Source organism: the organism of the source record quoted next, unplaced genomic scaffold (genome assembly GCF_019419815.1).
Source record: "Pyrus x bretschneideri cultivar Hongxiangsu unplaced genomic scaffold, Pyrus_bretschneideri_v1 Contig11, whole genome shotgun sequence".
NCBI lineage: Eukaryota > Viridiplantae > Streptophyta > Magnoliopsida > Rosales > Rosaceae > Pyrus > Pyrus x bretschneideri.
In genome coordinates, this window is record NW_025999402.1 from 1,868,760 (window position 1) to 1,890,104 (window position 21,345).

General features: G+C 45.8%; 1 protein-coding gene across 1 annotated transcript; it reads left to right on the top strand.

Moving 5' to 3' along the window:
* Positions 1 to 341: 341 nt before the first annotated feature.
* Positions 342 to 19,580, top strand: LOC103938146 (tropinone reductase homolog At2g29290-like). Its single transcript, XM_048574067.1, has 7 exons — positions 342 to 355; positions 3,996 to 4,055; positions 4,166 to 4,268; positions 18,528 to 18,632; positions 18,736 to 18,952; positions 19,038 to 19,154; positions 19,305 to 19,580. Exons 1-7 carry the CDS (start codon positions 342 to 344, stop codon positions 19,439 to 19,441), a joined length of 753 nt encoding a protein of 250 aa, XP_048430024.1. The 3' UTR covers positions 19,442 to 19,580.
* Positions 19,581 to 21,345: the final 1,765 nt, after the last annotated feature.

The window sequence follows — 21,345 nt, forward strand, 5'->3', positions numbered from 1 at the left end:
CCTCTTGCATGTTTCTCAAAAGCAATATAAAGGAAAGAGTGTACTTACCTCTATGTTTGCTTCCTAAAATATATAAAAATGGGAAGTATTTTTCTAACCGATTCCTAATTAATAATTAAGAAGCACGGTCGGTAAGGTCATTATCTTTGGAACTTATTATTTTAAAAGAAAATAAAGACAAGTTTAGGTGTAATAGGGTACTTTTATAGACTAACTTAAAATACACGCATCTTTAATAGATAGTATTTTTTTTCAACAAAAATTGCCAATAGATTGCATAAGAAGACATTCCACAAAATACCAAAGTTTTTTCCCTTTTATTCTCTTGGTGCTAATTAATAATGAACTCTAAAATGTGGGTAATCCTCCCCATCCGCAACATCCTGTCATCATCTCTTGCTTCCTTTTAAACAGAAAGATGCTTTATATATAGAGCAAAATTTCTATAAATAAATACTCATCAGACCCAAAAAAAAAAAAATTATCATTTAAGAATGATTATTATTACATCGATTTTTTATTTTTTATTTTTTATTTTTGCAGTCCTAATTAAGTTAAGAATATGATTCTACCATATCTTATCTTTAGATAGTATCCTGTTTAAGTTGTAATCTTTATTGGGTAAGGAATTTACCTTCACTATTTCTATAAATAAGGGCGCAATAATTTGACATCAAATCCGCCTCACAATTACATCAAACTCTATCTCCTTCTTGCATGCCACACCCCTCTTTCTCACTCTATAATTCTTCAGTTCAATAGGTCTAGAATAGCACACTCTAGCCTGGTGCTAAGGACATTGATGCTAAGGAACTGAAGATTCATGAAGGAAGTTCTTCTACAAATTCAAGGACTCAATTTCGTTTTCAACCAATTAGGTTCTCCTAAAATCCAACTTGATATCTCAATGACCTTGATGAATGAAAACATTCCACATGTGCATGTACACCCAGTTTATATTTTTCCATATATATATATAGTATAATGCATATATTTGTCTATATATATGTTCATTCATACACAGTTTATAATTGCTACTTGGAATTTGTGAGTCAATGAAACTGAAAGAAAATAAAAGCATGAATTTTTTTTGAAAACCTTGGAATCGAAAAATAAATAAATAAAATTGGAAAATTTGGGCTGAGCCTAGGCCTGGAGCCAAACCCCTGAAGCCGAGCCATGTTGCACCGAGCCTACAGCTCGGGTTTGCAGCCAGGACAATGGCGGTTTGACGTCTGGCCTTCATCAGCAACCTTTTGGGCTTGCTACTAAAAAACTGGACCAGGGTTGATGTCTCGGTCCCTGGATGTTGGGATTCTTGCCATCGGCCCGCCTCTAGAAGCCAGCGTCCCTTGTTGGGTTTCTCTCCCGCACCTTAGCCCACCTTCTAGCAAGCCTGCTGCATACTGGGTTGATCTTTCCCTTTGGCCCGTAAGCCTGCAGCTTGCATAGGTGTGCTGGGCTGCCTACAACAACCTGCCCTAAACCCACCTAAGCCTATAGTTGCAGGGCCGTGTATCACATCAGCTAGCAATTCCATGTTAGGCTGCGACCTTTTTTAACCCAATGTCACATTCTGGCACTTATTGCTTCTTAGCCACACCCAAATATTTTGGGATGTTCCCCAGCTAAAGCCCTATTAGGCTTTATTTTCGTAATTGTAAACAAAGCCACTATGACTTAAACGTCCTTATTTTTCTTCCACGATCGACCTCGAAGGATCTCAATCTATTTAATTAATTTAAATGACCAGCAACCCATTAATTCGACAAAAATCCAAAATTGTTGACCTGAAGTCCACTTTTTGGCATTAATGATTTAATATTTTTTTTTTTCTTGAACCTTGATATCCTTTTGTAGTTCTGAAACTACTCACACTTGGGTTCCTAAAGCAAATCCCAAATTCACTAGACTTTAGTTGTATATTATATTTTGTGTTCTTGCAAGTACCCTTTTTTATAAACCAGAAGTTCATACTAAACTCGGACCTATAGTTTCGAATTTAGCACGTTTGAAACTTGAAGTTTTCAATTTAAAACATACACTATTAAACCTAAAGTTTTCATGTTAAATTAAACCAATACATGTCTATAGAACCCGAATGTTCAAACTATATGTCTATGGATATTTGATTTTCCATAAGACTAACCAAGTTCTTGGTCCCTTCATTTGCAGGGACACATCGAACTTGAATAAACTCAACTTTACCACGTTTGAAGTATTCGAAAGAAACTACCCGAAGTTAGACCCGATTTTCTCACCCTTACGGTTTCTAACTTCAAAAACAAGGAAAAAACTACCGTTCAATCATATTCCACTGAATTGGATATGTGTTATTGTTGTGGATCAAGAGAACATTGGTCACGCGTCTGCCGATCTTCCATTGCGGCCATTGGCAAGTATCATTTACATCATGATACTAGCTTTGCACAATCAAAAAAATCCCGAAGATACAATGTAACGACCTAAATTTTCTTCTAGAAGCCAAACACAAAGGTAGGCCAAAATAAAATTAATGGTTAATTATAATTCTAATTAACCAAAAAAAAAAAGTCATTTTGTTTTATTTATGGCTGCATCTAACATCCTAGTTAGATTGCCTATGTACCCTCGAAAGGGATCAATCCATTCGTAGTTCGTCCTCCATTTTCTAAATCAATCGAATGACTAACATTTCCGAGACTAAGTATAAACATTTGAATCGCACCACAAGCATATCAAACATGGATTCAAAATAACAAAATAAGCTTAAAAAGACAAAGTCGGACCACTGCCACGCGTCACCCAATTTTCCGACGAACTTCAAAATTTACCAAATTTAATTTACAAATTTAATTTTCTTAACATTACTCTTTTGGGAATTTGAGGATGTTTTGGGCGCTACAGTGGAATGACGTGGGCAAAATTGAAGGGTGGTTTAGTGATGCGGTGGCCGGTTCGCCGATTACTTTTGAGGCGTTGCTTTTTGCCAGATATATCGTCTGAGATTTTGGGTTTGTTATATTGGGCTGGTCAGACCTTGTGGAGTTGTAGATATGGGCTAATGCTTTTCATTAAGCCCCAAACAAATTTGAATTGGAAAGATGCAACTAATGTTGAATTAGGTTAAACTATAAAATAAGAGTTTAATTATTTTTAATTCTATTATTTGTTCTTATATTTTGATTTGTATATGCAATTGAAATAGGTATTATATAAAATTTCATGAACAAAAATATTGAGTTGGGTGGTTTGGCCACTGTTTTAAAGTCAGCGTCTAGCGCCGTTTAGTCTCGCCTAAGCATTAAACGCTAGATCACCGTCCCAACTAAGAATCGTTTTATGATGTTCTTGGTCAATAGTACCTATTTTTGCCAAACAATTTCTAGTTTCGCCACTGTACTTAAGTTGCGTACGTACATTCCGGTTCACACGAGGGGTCAGCTTCACAAAGCCAATTTATCATATTTCAATTTTTCTGTTAATCAAAAAAAAAAAAAAAACTATAGTACTTTATTACAGAATCTAATTAAGAAATATGACCTTTTGGTAAAAACAGCTATTACGGTTCAACGGCTCGCCCACACTTTGTAATAATAAGACAATCTTATTAGATTGTAATCAACGTCCTCCCTACGTGTTGAATATATCAAAGTCAAGGACAAATAGCTGACGTTCGATAGATGCTTCCGTGTTCCAATTACTTTGCATTAAATTTGACAATCCCTAATAACAAAAAGTTTGACTCAGCCAATGGATGGCGACTACTACTGTTTTCACCTTTCATCTTATTAGTTTAATATTTTGGTTTCCAGCAACGACGCTATGTATATCCACAGCTAGCCTTCACAGAATATCATCACCACATCCACATTTAGCTATTTCATTAAATCTTCTTCAACCTACAGTTATACGTAGCTTTCATATTACCTGTTAACCAATTACCACTTCAAGTGAACAAGTGAACAACATCTTTAGTTACAGATCAAGCAAAAATACGTGGCAGGTTTCGACAGTCAAAGATGGTCTCTAAAGGGAACGACTGCTCTCGTCACCGGCGGAACCAAAGGCATAGGGTAATTAAAATTAGCTATTTCTTCTCTTATTTGTTTCTGCATCTGATAATTCAGATCAGTTTATTTCATGGGTATATTATTCTAATTTTTCAGATGCAATTTTTTTTCAGATATGCCATTGTGGAAGAGCTGGCAGGACTTGGAGCAACCGTGCATACCTGTGCCCGTAACGAAGCGCAGATTCTTGAGAGGCTTCAAGAATGGGAAAGTAAGGCATCTCCAACCGAAGGGTCTAGAGGGTCAGAGGGTCGAAAATAGTTTGAAAACCGTCTCCAACCGATGGCTAAGCCAGATGGCTGTGGAATCTAAGAGGGCCCCACGGATTCGGAGAGGCCTAGAGGGCTGGAGGGCTGGTTGAGCCTGGGGTTGGCCAAAAAATATAGCTTTCTTGTCGGTTATAACCGACAGGAATATATTTATATTAAAAATTAAATGTATTTTTGTCGGTTATAACCGACAGGATTGCTTAAAAAAAAAATTTTGAATACCTCTTTTTTTTTTTTTTTGGTTTTTTGGACCTTTTTTTTTTAATTCTTAAAAATTCTAATTTTTTTTCTTCTTATAAATACCTAAACCATTCATTAAATTTAAATTCTAATTTTTTTGGTTTTTTGGGACAGTTATCATTGTAGTTTTTAAATTTAAGTTGTTGGATTTGAATTTAAGTTGTTGTAGTTTTTAAATTTAAATAATAAATTATGTTTGGCCCTATAGCCCTTTGGCTCTCAGTTGGATACCGTTTTTTATGTGTTTGGGCCCAAAATATTATGATTGGGCCGAGCAGCAAGATGTGCTCGGCCCAAGGTAATGACACATGCTATGGGCCAAATAATGAAACCCGGACCAGTTGGCAGGGTCGGCCAGATCCTATCTTAAGTAGTCCAGATGAATGAGGAAAGGTCGAGGAAATCCTGGTGCGACCAGGATTCTCGACCGGCAAGGGATAAAGCTTCAAAAGGAGGAGAATTCAGAATCCCAGTAGGACTAGGATTGTTCGAGTTAAAGGTGAGATGAGACAAGGACTCCCAATCCAAATCAGAATGGGATTCAAGGAGCGAGGTGCTATAAATACAAGAAATTACGCAATAGAAAAGGACTTCACAATCAGCATACAATTGCCCTGCGCAAAACCTCTCAAACACCTTGAGATTTTTCCTTTTCGTTTCCTGCCGACACATCTTCAGTTTGGATAAACAGCACTGTGGAAGCAACCGGTGAGCACCTTCAGTTTGGATAAACAGCACTGCTGCCGCAGAATCAGCCGACCGAGAAACACCTTCAGTTTGGATAAACAGCACTGCGTCGAGGTCGACCGATTATCTATCTAAGTCTCGGCCGAGAAGGGTTTTCGAACCTTTGTTGGTAGAGGTCATCTAACTAAGCCTTTTCGGCGTAGTTGGGTGTTACGAGTTGCATTGCTCGGCGTATTGGACGCCGAGTGAGTTTATGATTGGATACTCGCAAGTAAGTTTCAGGGTTCGGCATTCCGACGGCCGAACTACGTTTACCATCAAGACATACATCACATTCGAGTACCTGTGCCCATATAGTTTGGTCTTGATTCGGCGTGCTTATACTCTTACGAATATAATCACAGTGACCGAATCAGGGTCCGACGACCTGTGAACTCCGTAGAATTAGTAGCCTTGTCTTCAGGCTATAGAACCCAGAGACCGAGAGCGTTCCTTCCTCGGTCGCAATCGCAAGATACAGAAGTCGATAGCGCACCCAACGCGACATCACATTTTACTCCTCGGCCGAGCTCGGCCGACGAGTTGGCACGCCCCGCATTCAACCGAAGGACGTAGTTAGTTCATTAGTTACTCGGCCTGCGCGCCACGTAGGTTTTGTAATTTTTGTAGTCAACATTTTGGCACGCCCAATGGGACGATTGTGCTAAACCTTCGGAGTTCATGACCGTTGAGACACGGTCTACCAAGAAGAAAACAACCATGGGGAAGTCAACAGCTGACTTACCAGTGCAAGGCCTTGGGCAGGATTCGCACCCAGCAAAAAATCCGATAATTGCCGCGCCGGCCGAGGCTACAAGTGTGACACGCCGAGAAAACGAAATCTGTCTCGGCGGGCAACCACACAACGCGGCGATCCCAAATCAAACGACAGGTATGTTCGTGGAAGGGATAGTGGAAGATTGCGACGACGATGGTGGAGAAGGCTCTGATCCACCAACTAGATCATTTTTTCGGAGACGACTTGATGAACAGTATCGTCAGGTCGAGAACTCGATTGGTCAAAGGATGAATGATTTGCTAGAAGCAATACGGAGTAACAATGATACACAGACCAGAATGCTCGAGTTATTGGTTAGTAAAGCCTTCGAAGATGGCCAGGTCGGCCAACCTCGGCAGCTCTCGACGAATGTTCCCATACCGGCCGAGAGAGGGTCCGCTCGACCGCAACCAGTCACCGTAGAAAGAAGAGGACCAGGAAATAGATCCGAGGGACCAAGCCAGGGAGAAGAAGCCGCTTCCGTAAACATGACGGAAGTCCAAAGAATGATTGATTCGGCCCTGAAGAAAGGGCCGAAGTTTCCAAAATTCATTCACCGAAGTTTCCAAAATTCATTCATCCATACCCGGCTTATGTTGAAAGGTTTGAATACCCACGAGGATTTAAGATCCCTGATTTCAGCCTCTTCGCCGGGGAATCGTCTTTGTCCTCGTTAGAACATGTGGCTCGGTTCACAGCTCAGTGTGGAGACGTCAATAGCGACTTCTACAAACTACGGTTGTTTAATTTTTCATTGACAGGCTCCGCTTTCGCCTGGTACATTAATCTTCCACCCAATTCTGTGCAAAGTTGGGAAGAGTTAGTCGAAAAGTTCCATGAACAATTCTATCGGCCAGGGATGGAGATGTCCGTATCATCCTTGGCCAGGATGGCTCAAGCATCCGACGAATCTCCAATGGAGTACTTAACAAGGTTTAAGTCAGCCAGGAATTGGTGCCGAGTACCGCTCCCCGAGGTGGAATTCGTCAGGATCGCTCTCAACGGATTAGACGTGGAGTACAAAAAGAAGTTCCTGGGGGCAAACATCCGCGATATGTACGAACTTGCTCAACATGTCGAACAGTATGATTACCTGCTCCGAGAAGAAAAGATCTCAAAGTCACCATCCCAGGGAACGTTGTATAAGAACCCCACGGTCAGCTATGCATCGGCCGAAAATGGGGACCCTCAGTATGTTAGTGTGGATGCGGCCGAGATAGTAATAGACAAACCTTACGTCTGCAAGGCTCTGGCCCAAGTAAATAGCAAAGACACCAAAGCCCATTCGACCACCGAGGAGATGAGTAAGTCATCGAAAGTCTACACTTTCGACATCACCAAGGCCGATGCAATTTTCGATCAATTATTGGCGGCAAAGATCATCAAGCTTCGGCCAGGGCATATTATCCCTAAGGCCGATGAATTGAAGGGAAAAATATACTGCAAGTATCATAATTCTAATAAGCATGCAACCAATAATTGTGTCGTATTCCGGGATACAATCCAAAGTTGGATCGAGAAAGGAAAGTTGAAATTTCCGGAAAAGCAGATGGCGGTCGACGTCAATCCCGTCCCTTCAACAACAATTGGTATGGTGGATGCTCATCTTCCTAAAAACAAAGGGAAGGCCGAATACGTCCCGGTGCAGCATATCCGTAAAGAGAATGGTCGAACAAGGCTAAAGCTTGATATATTTTCGAATGCACCACCCACGGAACAATCGGGAACGCTCGCCGATGAGCCTATGACAAGGTCGAGTTCCGACAAAACTCATGGATCAAAGGTTTTATGTGACCATTGTAAAACACCGGTTGAACCTGGGGAGATGACATTTTCCACACCACCCACGGCCCTTGCCACATCACCAAAGGAACTTGGTCCGCGACGTCAAGTGTTCGATCGACTCGGCCCACAGGTACGGACGAAAGACCAGGCCTCGGTCAGGCGGCGTCTTGACTTCGACGCGCCTTTCTATAATGAGGATTACTACTCGCACAATACCAGTTCCAGCTCATCAGCCGATCGCAAAACCTTCAAACCACCCAGGACATCGGATCAACGCTGGTACAGTTACAACTCTCCGACTGGCTTATATACAGCGCTGTCTAAGTCCCAAAAACGTCGCCGTCAACGGATTGATTGCATGGCTCGACGACGAGAAGCGCAGGCCAGCACTGCCAACCAGTGGCAACCAAAGAAGGCCGCGGAAAGCATAAGTGAACGGCCAACCCCGACTATCATGACCGAATTGGCCGAAGGGAAGCAAGTAGCAGTTGCCGGTTTCGAAACCACCATTGAGGATGCTGAGAAACGAATCAAAATCCTTCTCCGGCCTGGGGAAACGAGAGCTCGTTTAGAACACTTCACACAAGAGACCGAAAGGAAACTTTCCCCGTTACCACCGCGCGAACCGTTTATCAAAGTACGGCGCAACTTACATCCCCCATTCCTTGGGGAATCCTTGGAATACATGCGAGTTTCATAAGAAATACCCCGCCAATGACTTGTACGGACTACCCAAGGCGTGCCAGGAAGCCCTCGACCTAGCTCTCACTTGCCCCGATGCCGAGCAAATCATTCAGAAAACCTCCGACCCAGCCATTAAGGCAAGGTTCCAACATATACGGGAAGCTCGGGTACTTGGTTTTGACGTTGACCCTTATACAGATATCGACACCGCTGAATTACCTTTCTCGCTCGATAACCTTCAGCATTTGCGCTATCATTTCGAAGTTTTCTCGGCGGTATCGCTCTTCGGCCTCACGGCCGACGAAGAAAAACGGATAGCACGGTTGGATACATATCTCGACACAAGGAACGCCCGCATGGCCTATGAAGAACGAGCCCGTCTAACAAAGGACCAACATAAACCTTCGACAGTCAACATGGTCGAGGAAAATAGCCACACAACACTCGACTTGGTTCCCACGTCTCGGATACCGGCTCTTACCGAGGCACTCAAAAGCTTGATCGAGGATGTTCCGCCGGCCGATACTGTGGCTAGTTCGGCAGAAGACGATGACCACGATCCAATGGGTCATTCGGTTCTCGAACAAATGGAGATCAGTATGGTCCACGTGTTACCAGCTGAATTTCAACCCAGTACCCACCAATCAAATTTCTTGGACGGAGATGTAGTCGCCGAAGAAGCAACACAAGTCGATTTCGTTGCAAACGACGACGACAGAGAAACCCGAAGGTCCTTCCGTTCTCGAACAAATGGAGATCAGTATGGTCCACGTGTTACCAGCTGAATTTCAACCCAGTACCCACCAATCAAATTTCTTGGACGGAGATGTAGTCGCCGAAGAAGCAACACAAGTCGATTTCGTTGCAAACGACGACGACAGAGAAACCCGAAGCACGGACAATCTTAAGGCAGCTTTGGCCGAGCTATTTCCTCGCTCCCCTTCGGTTAATCTCCAACACCTGAAGCCGTTGTACGTCACGGCTCACATCGAAGGATTCCCTATTTCCAAAGTGTTTGTCGACTGTGGAGCTACAGTCAACATTATGCCAATATCTGTCATGAAGGCTTTACGCCGTTCTGATAATGAACTCATTCCGTCAGGGATCACTATGAGCAGCTTCGTTGGTGACAAGTCTCAGACCAAATGAGTACTACCATTGGAAGTTAGCATTGCCGGTCGTCAACACATGACGGCATTCTTCATAATTGATTCCAAGACCGACTATAATGCATTACTCGGCCGAGACTGGATCCACCAAACCAGTTGCATTCCTGTCGGTTCGGCTTCTTAAGGACCATCGGCCTCAAGTCAATGACCCATTAGAAGAAGTTAACGTCGGCACGGCCGATGATCCTCGCATATTGTTTATAAGCGCGTTACTCCCACCAGCCACGAAGGTCGAACTCCATAAGTTACTCCGGGAATTTAAAGATTGCTTCGCGTGGAGTTACCATGAAATGCCAGGCCTCGATCGAAACTTGGTCGAACATGAGCTACGCATCAAAGATGGCTGTAAGCCTTTTCGGCAACCTCCTCGCCGATTTTCGACCGAGGTACAACTCGGCATTAAGGAAGAATTGGTTCGGCTTCTTAAGGCCGGATTTATTAGGACCGCTCGGTACGTCGAATGGTTGGCCAATATCGTCCCCGTGTTGAAGAAAAACGGTGCCCTCCGCATCTGCATCGATTTTCGTAATCTAAATCTGGCTACTCCCAAGGACGAATATACAATGCCAATCTCAGATTTTCTCATTGATACCGCAGCTAATCATGACCTACTATCTTTTATGGACGGTCATGCGGGATACATCCAGATTTTCATCGCCGAAGCCGACATCCACAAAACGGCTTTCCGTTGCCCAGGGGCACTCGGCACGTACGAATGGGTAGTCATGCCATTCGGCCTCAAGAATGCCGGCGCCACATACCAACGAGCCATGAATATGATCTTCCACGACTTAATTGGGACCATCGTCGAAGTTTATATCGACGATGTGGTGGTAAAGTCGAAACGCCGCCAAACACACCTGGATGACCTGCGACAAGTGTTCCTTCGCATGCGAAAGAATAATCTCAAGATGAACCCAGCCAAGTGTGCTTTCGGTGTTTCGGCCGGCAATTTCCTAGGGTTTTTGGTGCACCATCGCGGCATCGAAGTCGACGCCAATAAAGCCCACGCCATCATTAGCGCCCCACCTCCCACAACAAAGAAACAGTTGCAGTCGTTACTCGGGCAGATCAACTTCCTCCGCCGTTTCATCGCCAATTCGGCAGGAAAAATGAAGGCATTCTCCACTCTCCTTAAACTTAAAGATACCGATAAATTTGTTTGGCGCGAAGAACATCAGAATGCATTCACGCAAATCAAGGTGGCCCTTTCAACCCCACCCGTGCTGGTTCCGCCTTCTCGCACCAAACCCCTTAAATTGTACATTTCGGCAGCCGCCGAATCCATTGGGTGTCTCCTCGCGCAAGACAACAATCTAGGACGTGAACAAGCTGTCTTTTATCTTAGCCGAAATCTGAATTCCCCAGAGCTCAATTATTCACCCGTCGAAAAACTTTGCTTAGCTTTGTTTTTCGCCGCATCTAAGCTTCGGCATTACATGCTCCCATCAGTTACGCAGGTCATTGCTCAAACAGACGTAATTCGGTACATGCTCACTCGACCTATCGTAAAAGGCCGAATCGGGAAATGGACGCTCGCCTTATCCGAGTTCAGCCTACAGTACGTACCCCAAAAGGCCGTCAAAGGGCAGGCTCTCGCCGACTTCTTGGCCCAACACCCCTCCCCATACGGTTTTGAAGGAGGCGATATCGACATCGGTCTGGTCACCATACGCGATAACCATTGGACCATGCATTTCGATGGCTCCAGCACTTCGACTTCGGCGGGTGTCGGCATTGCAATTCAGTCGCCCAACCACTGCCGATGGTATTTTTCTCTGAAATTGGATTTCAGTTGCACGAATAATCAGGCCGAATATGAAGCCCTCATTATCGGCCTACACGTTTTACACGATCTACGGGCCTCTCGTGTTCTTGTCCTCGGTGATTCCGAACTTGTGATTAACCAATTGAACGTCATTTTTCGTTGCATGAGTTGTACTTTAGCGCCTTATCACATGGTCGCCACATACCTGGCCGAGTCATTCGAACGGATCACGTTTGAACACATTTCACGAGTCCACAATACCGATGCCGATGAACTCGCCCAGATCGCCTCTGGAGCACAACTCATGGGGGGCAAGCTCGGCCGAATCGCAACCACAGGCCTGCAATCGTACCCGGCCTTGATCAATCAGCAAACTCTCCAGCGCACACACGTAATACGTACCAGGGTAATGTCGCTCCCATCCCTACTAGAACGAGGAGACCCCGTAGAAATATGTGCCGTCGAGGTAGAACCAGATGATTGGAGAAAAACGATGTTACGGTACCTCGATAATCCCAACGGGAAACACGACCGGAGAACGAAGGTCCTCGCCACGAATTACGTGTCGTATCAAAATGAATTATATCGCAAGGGCGAGGATGGTTTACTGCTATTGTGCCTCGGCCCAGACGAGGCTGCCCAAGCAATGGTCGAGGTACATGAAGGAATTTGCGGAGCACACCAGTCTGGACGAAAGATGCGTTGGTTGCTCCGACGACACGGTTACTTTTGGCCCAATATATTAAAGGATTGCATCGAATATGCACGGAGATGCGTACCATGCCAAATTCATGGACACGTACAGAGAGCCCCGGCCGAATTGCTACATTCGGTCACTAAACCATGGCCGTTCAGAGGTTGGGCAATGGACGTGATTGGCAAAATCACGCCATCATCGGGGGCAGCGAAACACGCGTGGATTATGGTAGCAACTGACTATTTCACTAAGTGGGTCGAGGCAAGATCATACGCCGAATTAACGGCCAAGGAGGTATGCAATTTCGTAGAGGAAAATATTGTGACCAGATTCGGCGTGCCAGAAACGATCATAACTGATAATGGCACTATATTCACGGCTGATAGGTTTAAGGAATACGCGGCAAGTTTGAACATCCGACTCGAGCAATCTACGCCGTACTACCCACATGCAAACGGGCAGGCCGAGGCAAGCAATAAAGTGTTGATCGGCATCCTTGAAAAAATGGTAAAAGAGAAACATGGGTTGTGGCACTTGAAGTTAAATGAAGCGTTATGGGCATACCGAACTTCACCCCGATCGGCCACTGGAACCACCCCTTACGCGTTAACTTATGGACACGACGCCATGTTACCGGTCGAGTTGAGTATAAGTTCGTTACGAGTAATCGAGCAGAGTGACTTGTTCAGTATTGAATATTGTCAAGCGATGCGGCAAGAATTAGAAGATTTAGAAGAAAGCCGAATCGACGCGGGTAACTTATTGGTAGCGCAAAAGAAAATTGCCGAACGAGCGTATAACCAGCGTGTAAGACAAAAAACGTTCGGCGAAGGAGAATTGGTTTGGCAAACTGTGTTGCCTGTTGGGATTAAAGACCCAAGATTTGGGAAGTGGTCGCCGAATTGGGAAGGACCATTCGTCGTTCACAAAGTCCTCGGCAATGGGGCATATCATCTCAGAGATTGGACGGGTTCAGTTCACAAATTACCGATTAATGGAAAGTTTTTAAAGAATTACTATCCAATTACATGGGAAATGCAAGAGTAAGACCATTGTATCGATAGCAAAACGACCATTGTATTAATATCAAAAAGATTATTACAAGAACAAGTACAAATACAATGATAGACCGGCTAAGGGGTCGAGGGGAGAAAAGTCTCAAGGGCAGCTTTTAGCTCCAGCCACTTCGCCTCGCCCAGGATGATTTCGGCCTGCCTGGTCTTCTTGTTAAGCTGCAACTGCTGGACATGCCGTGCACCGGCAGCAAAGGCCGTCAGCCGAGCCTTGTTAGCCTCGAAGTCCTTCTCAAGCTCGGCAGCGGCAGCGGACCTTTGCCGTTGAAGGTCAGAAATTTGACGCTGGAGGTCAAAAATCTAGCGATCAAACTCAGTCAGCTTCGCTTTCTTAGCTTTGAGTGCCTCCATCTCAGCTCGGCCGGCCTCTTGCGCGACCTTGGCAGCCTTCAAGTCATCCTCGGCTTGAAGGGCTCGCTCGAAGATGTAGAAGTGTTGCCGAGTTCGCTCCAGGAGGTCGGTCAGGAAAGAGATACCCTCCGGGCTCAGATGACCACCGCTGGCGAGGTCATTGAGACACTCTCCAACAGAGTCGAGGCCTTTGCACCGGAGAGCTTGGGAGGCAGTCAGAGACAAGACTTCGTGCAGCTTCACGAAGACTTCGGCGGGCGTGGCTCCCGCCGATTCGGCCGGAGCAGCAGAAGAACCGGCCTCACCGGTCGTGCTCTGAAGAAGGGCATCAAGCTCCACTTCCCACGACGGCTGCACATAAAAGGAGAACTTTGTGAAGAAAAAACAGACGTCGTGATATAGTGCATAAAGGAAAAAGGGGATCGTTTTAGACCTGCCGAGAGGAGACTTCGGCCATGCCCTCTGGGTCATTGCTCGAACCCAGGGAACTTAATGGCCGAGCCCAGTGCCTTAGACCGCTACGCAATTCACGCGGCCGATGGAGGTTATCTATATTGGATGGCCACGACGGCGGCCAGGAAATATAAACAACACCCCTCGGCGCATAAAATTGCCGGTGAAATGAATGTTCGGGCACCTGACATTTTAATAGTCTTTTAAGAACATGTGTCATTGGAAAATTAATGCAAAAAAGAGAAGACTTACATAGGCCGAGGAGAATTCCTGCGGAGGAATGGGGAGATCTTCATCCTGTGGGTGGATCGGCGACTCGGCCGTAGCCTCAGGCTCGGCCATGGGGCGCTTGCCGCGATTCGCCGGAGGAGTGGGTCGAGCGGCCGCCTCGACTGCCGGAGGAGGACGGACGAGAGGGGAGCTAACCGGTCGGCGACGGCGTTCCAGGGGGATCTCCTCGCTCTCGCTCTCGACATCCTGAACAAAAAGAAAAAAACGTTTTGTGTTACGACCAAAAAACCTAAAGGAAAAAGGGTAAAAGCAGAATTGTACCTCCAGGATGACCATTGGAGAAGAAGGTCCCTCGACAGGGGCAGCCGACTTTCCCGCGACAAGCGCCACGACCGGCTCTGGAGCAGTAGTTGATTCGCCGATAGGGTCGGCCGTGGCCTCAGGAGGAAAGACGGCCGGAGGAGTCGGGGCACCCGGCAAAGGAGGAGAGCCGGCAGGAGCAGCCGTCCCTGTAGTATCACTAGGGACGACATGAATTTCCCGGTCGCCCTTCTTCGCCAATTTCTTGACGCGTTTAGAAGGGCGAGGGGCATCAACCTCCGGCTCGGCCGCTCGGTGGGGGCGTTTGGCCGGAACTGCCCGCTCGGTGGCGATAGGCTTCTGCACCTTCTTCGCCTTCGCCACCGCAGCGACCACCTCTACCTTCCTCGGCACACGACTCCCTGAAGGGCAAGGTGATTAGTAACAAGGATCAAGTTATATATAAAAAAAAAAACAAAAAAAAAAACAAAAAAAAGAGGCGGAAAGACTACCTTGGGCCGGCTCCTTAGGTTGAGCCGAAGACGTCGACCGAGGACGGTCGCCGAAGATCTTCTTCACCAGATCTTCGGCCGGGGCGCCGAAGAAGTCGCCTGTGTACTCCTCCCACCAGTCCCCGAAGGTGTCGGTTCCCAAAGATTCAGGAACCGCCGGCCGAATCCGGAACTTCCTGCACTTCTCTTGGAACTCCTGGTCGGACGTCTTGCACTCCCTCTCAGAGGAGCCGGTAAGACGTCCCCGACTCAGGAGTGACCGAGAAGCGAGCAGGGGGACTGGGCTGCCCTAGAGATAGCCGAGCTGCCGGGCAACAAAATTAGGGTGGCACAACTCCCAGCCCGCTCGGCGGGCATCGCAACCCAGTGGAAGGTCACGAGCCACAACGAACGACCCCCATCGTTGACGAATGTTCGCATCCTCGGACGCGGCCCACGCTGCCGTAGGAAGCCCGAGCGAGAAAGGGTACTCCTGGCGCCGGCACACCAGGAACTCGTCATCCGAGAGGACGTCGAGGCTGAAGAAGTGTCTGAAGACCTCGTCGGCTCTGTGGGGAGGCGCCGGTCGAGAGGCCAATTGAGGGCCGAGGGCGGCCGTTCGGTCGAAGGCAGGAACCTCCGGTCGAAGGGTGGAAAAGTAGACCTGCAACCAGAGTTGGAACACCCAGAGGGGTCCGTTCTGGTGCGGGTCAATCTTGCCAATGGTCTCCTCAGCCAGGCAACGGTAGAGGTTGGCGAGTATGGCTGGACTGAGAGCCAGCGAGCGACCATTGGCCAGTGCCTGGGCCACCGGCATGTTCTCCACCAGGCACTTGTTCGACCTGGTACAACAGATGAATTTGTTGTACCAGTAGAAGAGGAAGGCCTCGTGCTCTCCCTTCCTCAGGCCCTCCTCGCCTCGACCGGCGAAATGCAGGATGAGGGTGTTGTAGTTGAAGAAGTTCTTATGGAGTTTTTGAACTTCTTCCCTCGAGGGCTCCCGGTCGCCCCGGCTCAGTGTTTCGACGGCCCTTTCGTCGAATAGCGCCTTCAGGTCGAGAGGAGAAGGGTATCTAGAAAGGGCGGCGTCAATGGGAAGGCCGGTCGGGGAAGTCCCAAGGATGGCCGAGACGTCGAGGATTGTGGGGCCGAGGGGGCCGAAAGGTAAGACCATGGTGTTGGTGGCCGAACACCATAGACTCAGGGCCGCCAGGAGCAGCTCCTTATCCATGGCAATCTCCATGGTTGACAGCATGATGGCATCGTAGATGCCAAGAGCCTTCCACTCCTTGGAGAAGAATGTGCTCATCCGGTCGACCCAGGCAGCCCAGGCCGTGGTGGTCGAGGGCCAGGCTCCCTGAGGCCGCGCCAGAACCCACTTTGACCAGTCAAACCCCTGCTGCAGGGGTGTTAAACACTGCTCCTTGAGCAGGTCTGTAACGGACGATGGCACTGCGTCTCTGAAGAGGGGACCCAGAATCTGGTGGGTGGTGGCCATGTCCTCTTCAAATCGAAGCGTTTTGACGGTGCTCCGATCAATGAAGTCTTTGCACTTGTTGATCTCCTCGGAAAGTTTCGCGATAAAGGAAGCCATTAGAGTAATCTGGAAGAACTGGAAAGATTGCAGAAAGGAAAACTAGAGGGTTTGGTCTGAACGAGCAAGGATGATTAAAAGTTGAGAGTTTGGGATTTCTGAAAGCGTAAGATACGAATAGAGTAAAGTGTGGGTATTTATAGGCTTTTCAGATTGAAGATCAAAAGCCTGAATTTCGAAAGGGATTGGAATTCGAAAAGCGTTAGTTCAAATTGGGGGGAAATGTAACCGGGAAAGCCTGCAATCATTTCGGATATTTTGGGAACCTACGAAAATGGGATCGAGGAGTCGAAAATCCAGGATGCACGATGGCGTGCGGCGACAGGTTCAATGTATTAATAAGGATGAGACGGTTCAGTTAGTGCACGGTTTCGAGGCCCATGATTGAAGCTTTTAAGAGTGGCGGAAGATTGACACGTGGCCACGCGTTGGGGGCAACGAGGAAGGTGCAATCATGTCTCATAAATATACAGGAATAATGGTCATTATTGAAGTAAGGTCCAAAAAAGCAATAAATGTTTTCGCTTCTTCAAGGCCGAGGCTCGACCAAGAGTTAACAGTCGGCGACCTCAGAAGCGAGGGGGCAATGTTTGGGCCCAAAATATTATGATTGGGCCGAGCAGCAAGATGTGCTCGGCCCAAGGTAATGACACATGCTATGGGCCAAATAATGAAACCCGGACCAGCTGGCAGGGTCGGCCAGATCCTATCTTAAGTAGTCCAAATGAATGAGGAAAGGTCGAGGAAATCCTGGTGCGACCAGGATTCTCGACCGGCAAGGGATAAAGCTTCAAAAGGAGGAGAATTCAGAATCCCAGTAGGACTAGGATTGTTCGAGTTAAAGGTGAGATGGGACAAGGACTCCCAATCCAAATCAGAATGGGATTCAAGGAGCGAGGTGCTATAAATACAAGAAATTACGCAATAGAAAAGGACTTCACAATCAGCATACAATTGCCCTGCGCAAAACCTCTCAAACACCTTGAGATTTTTCCTTTTCGTTTCCTGCCGACACATCTTCAGTTTGGATAAACAGCACTGTGGAAGCAACCGGTGAGCACCTTTAGTTTGGATAAACAGCACTGCTGCCGCAGAATCAGCCGACCGAGAAACACCTTCAGTTTGGATAAACAGCACTGCGTCGAGGTCGACCGATTATCTATCTAAGTCTCGGCCGAGAAGGGTTTTCGAACCTTTGTTGGTAGAGGTCATCTAACTAAGCCTTTTCGGCGTAGTTGGGTGTTACGAGTTGCATTGCTCGGCGTATTGGACGCCGAGTGAGTTTATGATTGGATACTCGCAAGTAAGTTTCAAGGTTCGGCATTCCGACGGCCGAACTACGTTTACCATCAAGACATACATCACATTCGAGTACCTGTGCCCATATAGTTTGGTCTTGATTCGGCGTGCTTATACTCTTACGAATATAATCACAGTGACCGAATCAGGGTCCGACGACCTGTGAACTCCGTAGAATTAGTAGCCTTGTCTTCAGGCTATAGAACCCAGAGACCGAGAGCGTTCCTTCCTCGGTCGCAATCGCAAGATACAGAAGTCGATAGCGCACCCAACGCGACATCACATTTTACTCCTCGGCCGAGCTCGGCCGACGAGTTGGCACGCCCCGCATTCAACCGAAAGACGTAGTTAGTTCATTAGTTACTCGGCCTGCGCGCCACGTAGGTTTTGTAATTTTTGTAGTCAACATTATGACAAGGCTCAAACGAGTCCTCTGGCCCTCGGTTGAAGACGGAGGCAAATATGACCCTGTACTGTTCATTAAAATATTAATATCTTGAAGAATCTTGGAGGGTCAGAGGGCTAAAATGAGCCCTCTGACCAGCCCTCGGTTGGAGATGGCCTAAGAGACTCAAAGTAACTAGCTCGGTTTGTGACTTAACCTCTAAAGCACAAAGGGAGAACCTCATAAAAACCGTCTCCTCTATTTTTTATGGCAAACTTAACATTCTTGTAAGTCCATTTACGACTAAATAAATAATAGTTTAAACCTTAATTAGCCGCTTAATTAATATGAAGAAGGTTTTGACATGTCTACATATGGTGCAACATGTAGGTAAACAGTGCTGCGACTTGCACACTTAGAGGAACTATAGATTACACTTTGGAAGATTTCTCAAGTATGATGGAAACCAATGTTGAATCTCCCTACCATCTTTCTCAACTTGCACATCCTCTCTTGAAGGCCTCAGGAAATGCAAGTATTGTCTTTGTTGCCTCCATTGCCGGTGTAGTAGCTCTACCGAAACTCTCTGCCTATGCAGCAACAAAAAGTGAGCAACTAATTAATTTTACAAAATATAGAAGTTTATTTAACTGCAAGACCTCTAAACGTTAATTTTCATTTCTATTTTATAGGTGCAGTCATCCAAATTTCAAAGAACTTGGCATGTGAATGGGCAAAAGACGCCATTCGTACTAATGTTGTGGCGCCATGGGCTGTCAACACCGGTGTTAAAGTTGAATATGCAAATACCTTTCCCTCTGCCTATATATATATATATTCTTGAGTCCTTGTGCCTTACCAAATTTGATCTTTAATAATAATTTGGGCAACTAATCTAATAATTAAACTTGGTTTTGCATTCTCAGGATGGTCATGCTAATGATTTCGACGCCTAATAGGTCGAACTCCCATCCGCCGTCTTGCACAGCCTAATGAAATTTCATCTCTCGTCACCTTCCTTTGCCTGCCAGCTGCTTCTTACATCAATGGACAAGTTATTAGTGTTGATGGAGGATTTACAGTTAACGGCTTCTAGAGAACTCATCTCATCAATGTCTAGGTTGCAAAATAAGCATCCTAATCACACATTAGCTAACAATCCCAAAAGTTCTTTTATTTTTTTCCTATGGATAATAATCAGTCTGTCCAATTTCTATAGAGACAGCTAAATGACCAATCTACTCATGCTCCAGCTCAGCGATATGATCGAGGTTGCTATTTCTTCACCGCCTATAAATATAGTCAACGGCCTCCAAGGTCAGAACCTTTGTCAAATTCAATCTTTACAATTAAACAAAACTTTGAGTGATTCTTCGATCAACTTAACTGTTTTTCATCACAAACCCAATTGCTTTTCAGCAAAAGTCTCTTAGCTTTTCAACTATAATCTCAAAGCCTTCATTCAAAGCAAACACCGCCTACGATCCCTAAAACCTAAACTTTTACAGCTCTGCCACCTGTGGTATAATTTAGTTGATGTGTTTTCCCAACCACCATAATTCTCTATCAACCATATATTTTGTACTAAGTCCAATCAAATACTAGTGAGTTCAGTGGGCTACTCTACCATTATCTTGTCCCTCATAAAGTATAATTCAAAGTGTGAATAATAAGCCCGGGGCAAATAGTCAGTGCAATACTTCTGTTGTTAAAAAGTCTATAATTTGAGCGTTTAATTTGTAAAATGCAAGGATGAACAAAATTTGTACTTTGGATTTGGATGTCAGCTAAATCAGAAGTATTATCCAAACTAGCTACTAAGCATCCACATCTAACAAATGTACATTGGATTGTATCTCATTTCCTTCTGCTTTTTCTCTCTGCGTGAGAGACCTTCTCTCTATGTGAGAGACTTTCTCACCGATGTGTGAGTGCTCCTAATTCCGTCATCTCGATTTGTCACCGACCCTAACAGTGGCCAGGGTCGATGGCCTTCATTTTTATTCTTCGTCTTTTGTCTCTCTTCCCTTCTCTGTGCAACTGGCTTTCTCCATGTTTTCCGACTCGTTTTTCTTGGTAATCCATCCCCTAAGGCCTCCAATCTAACCTTTCTTTGGTCTCGATCTGACAGTCCCATTTCCAACCTTCCTTTTTCTTATTTTCCCTCAAGTTTTTCCACCTCCATGACTCTAATCCAGCCATTTTCTGACCCTTGCATTTTTTTTCAGTCATCCATCATTCTCACACATGTCCGATTCTGCAACCATCTCTTCCACCCGCGTTTTGCGACTTTCTCGAAAGATGTGCAGAGCTTCGGCTCATATGGTGTACGCATCACCACCTTACACTTGTATGCCGTTTTTGGCTTTGTTGATGGGGGAAAATTCTTTCCCGCTAGCTTCTTTCCTTGGTGGCTACAATTTCGATATGTGTGGTGCTTGGTGGAGGAAGGTTGAGCCTTCTTCTTTGGGGCTGTGTTTGGTGCGATCTTTGGCATGGGATGCTGGATGGTGGTCGGCGGCAGGTTCTTCGACAGCATCGGCGGAAGCTAGTCTTTTAGGGTTTTTGTTTTTCTATTTTTGGGCTCTTCTCTTAGGTTGGGCTTTTGTTTAGTGTTTGGGGTTCACTTTTTGTTTTGGGTTTGCTATGTAATTGGGCCCCTTTGGTTGTACTTGTGCTCTCTTGGTAACGAAAATTACCTTTGTCCAAAGAAAAAAAAAAAAAAAAAAAACTAGCTACTAAGCACCACCTGGTCACCTCTACCATCTGTAGTGACAAATTTTTTTATTTAATTATTATAGTTATCGCTATGATTTTGGGATGTAACACTAGTACAAAAACATGTTTGCGCGACGGAGCAAATTTAGTCGCACAAAGTATGTTTGCGTGACACAAAACACAAAACGTCGTGCAAACGACCTTTGTGCAATGGCATTTTGCATGACGTTTTGTTTGTCGCGTAAGATTTTGGTGCCAAACCAAGAATGCTTTACTGCTTTT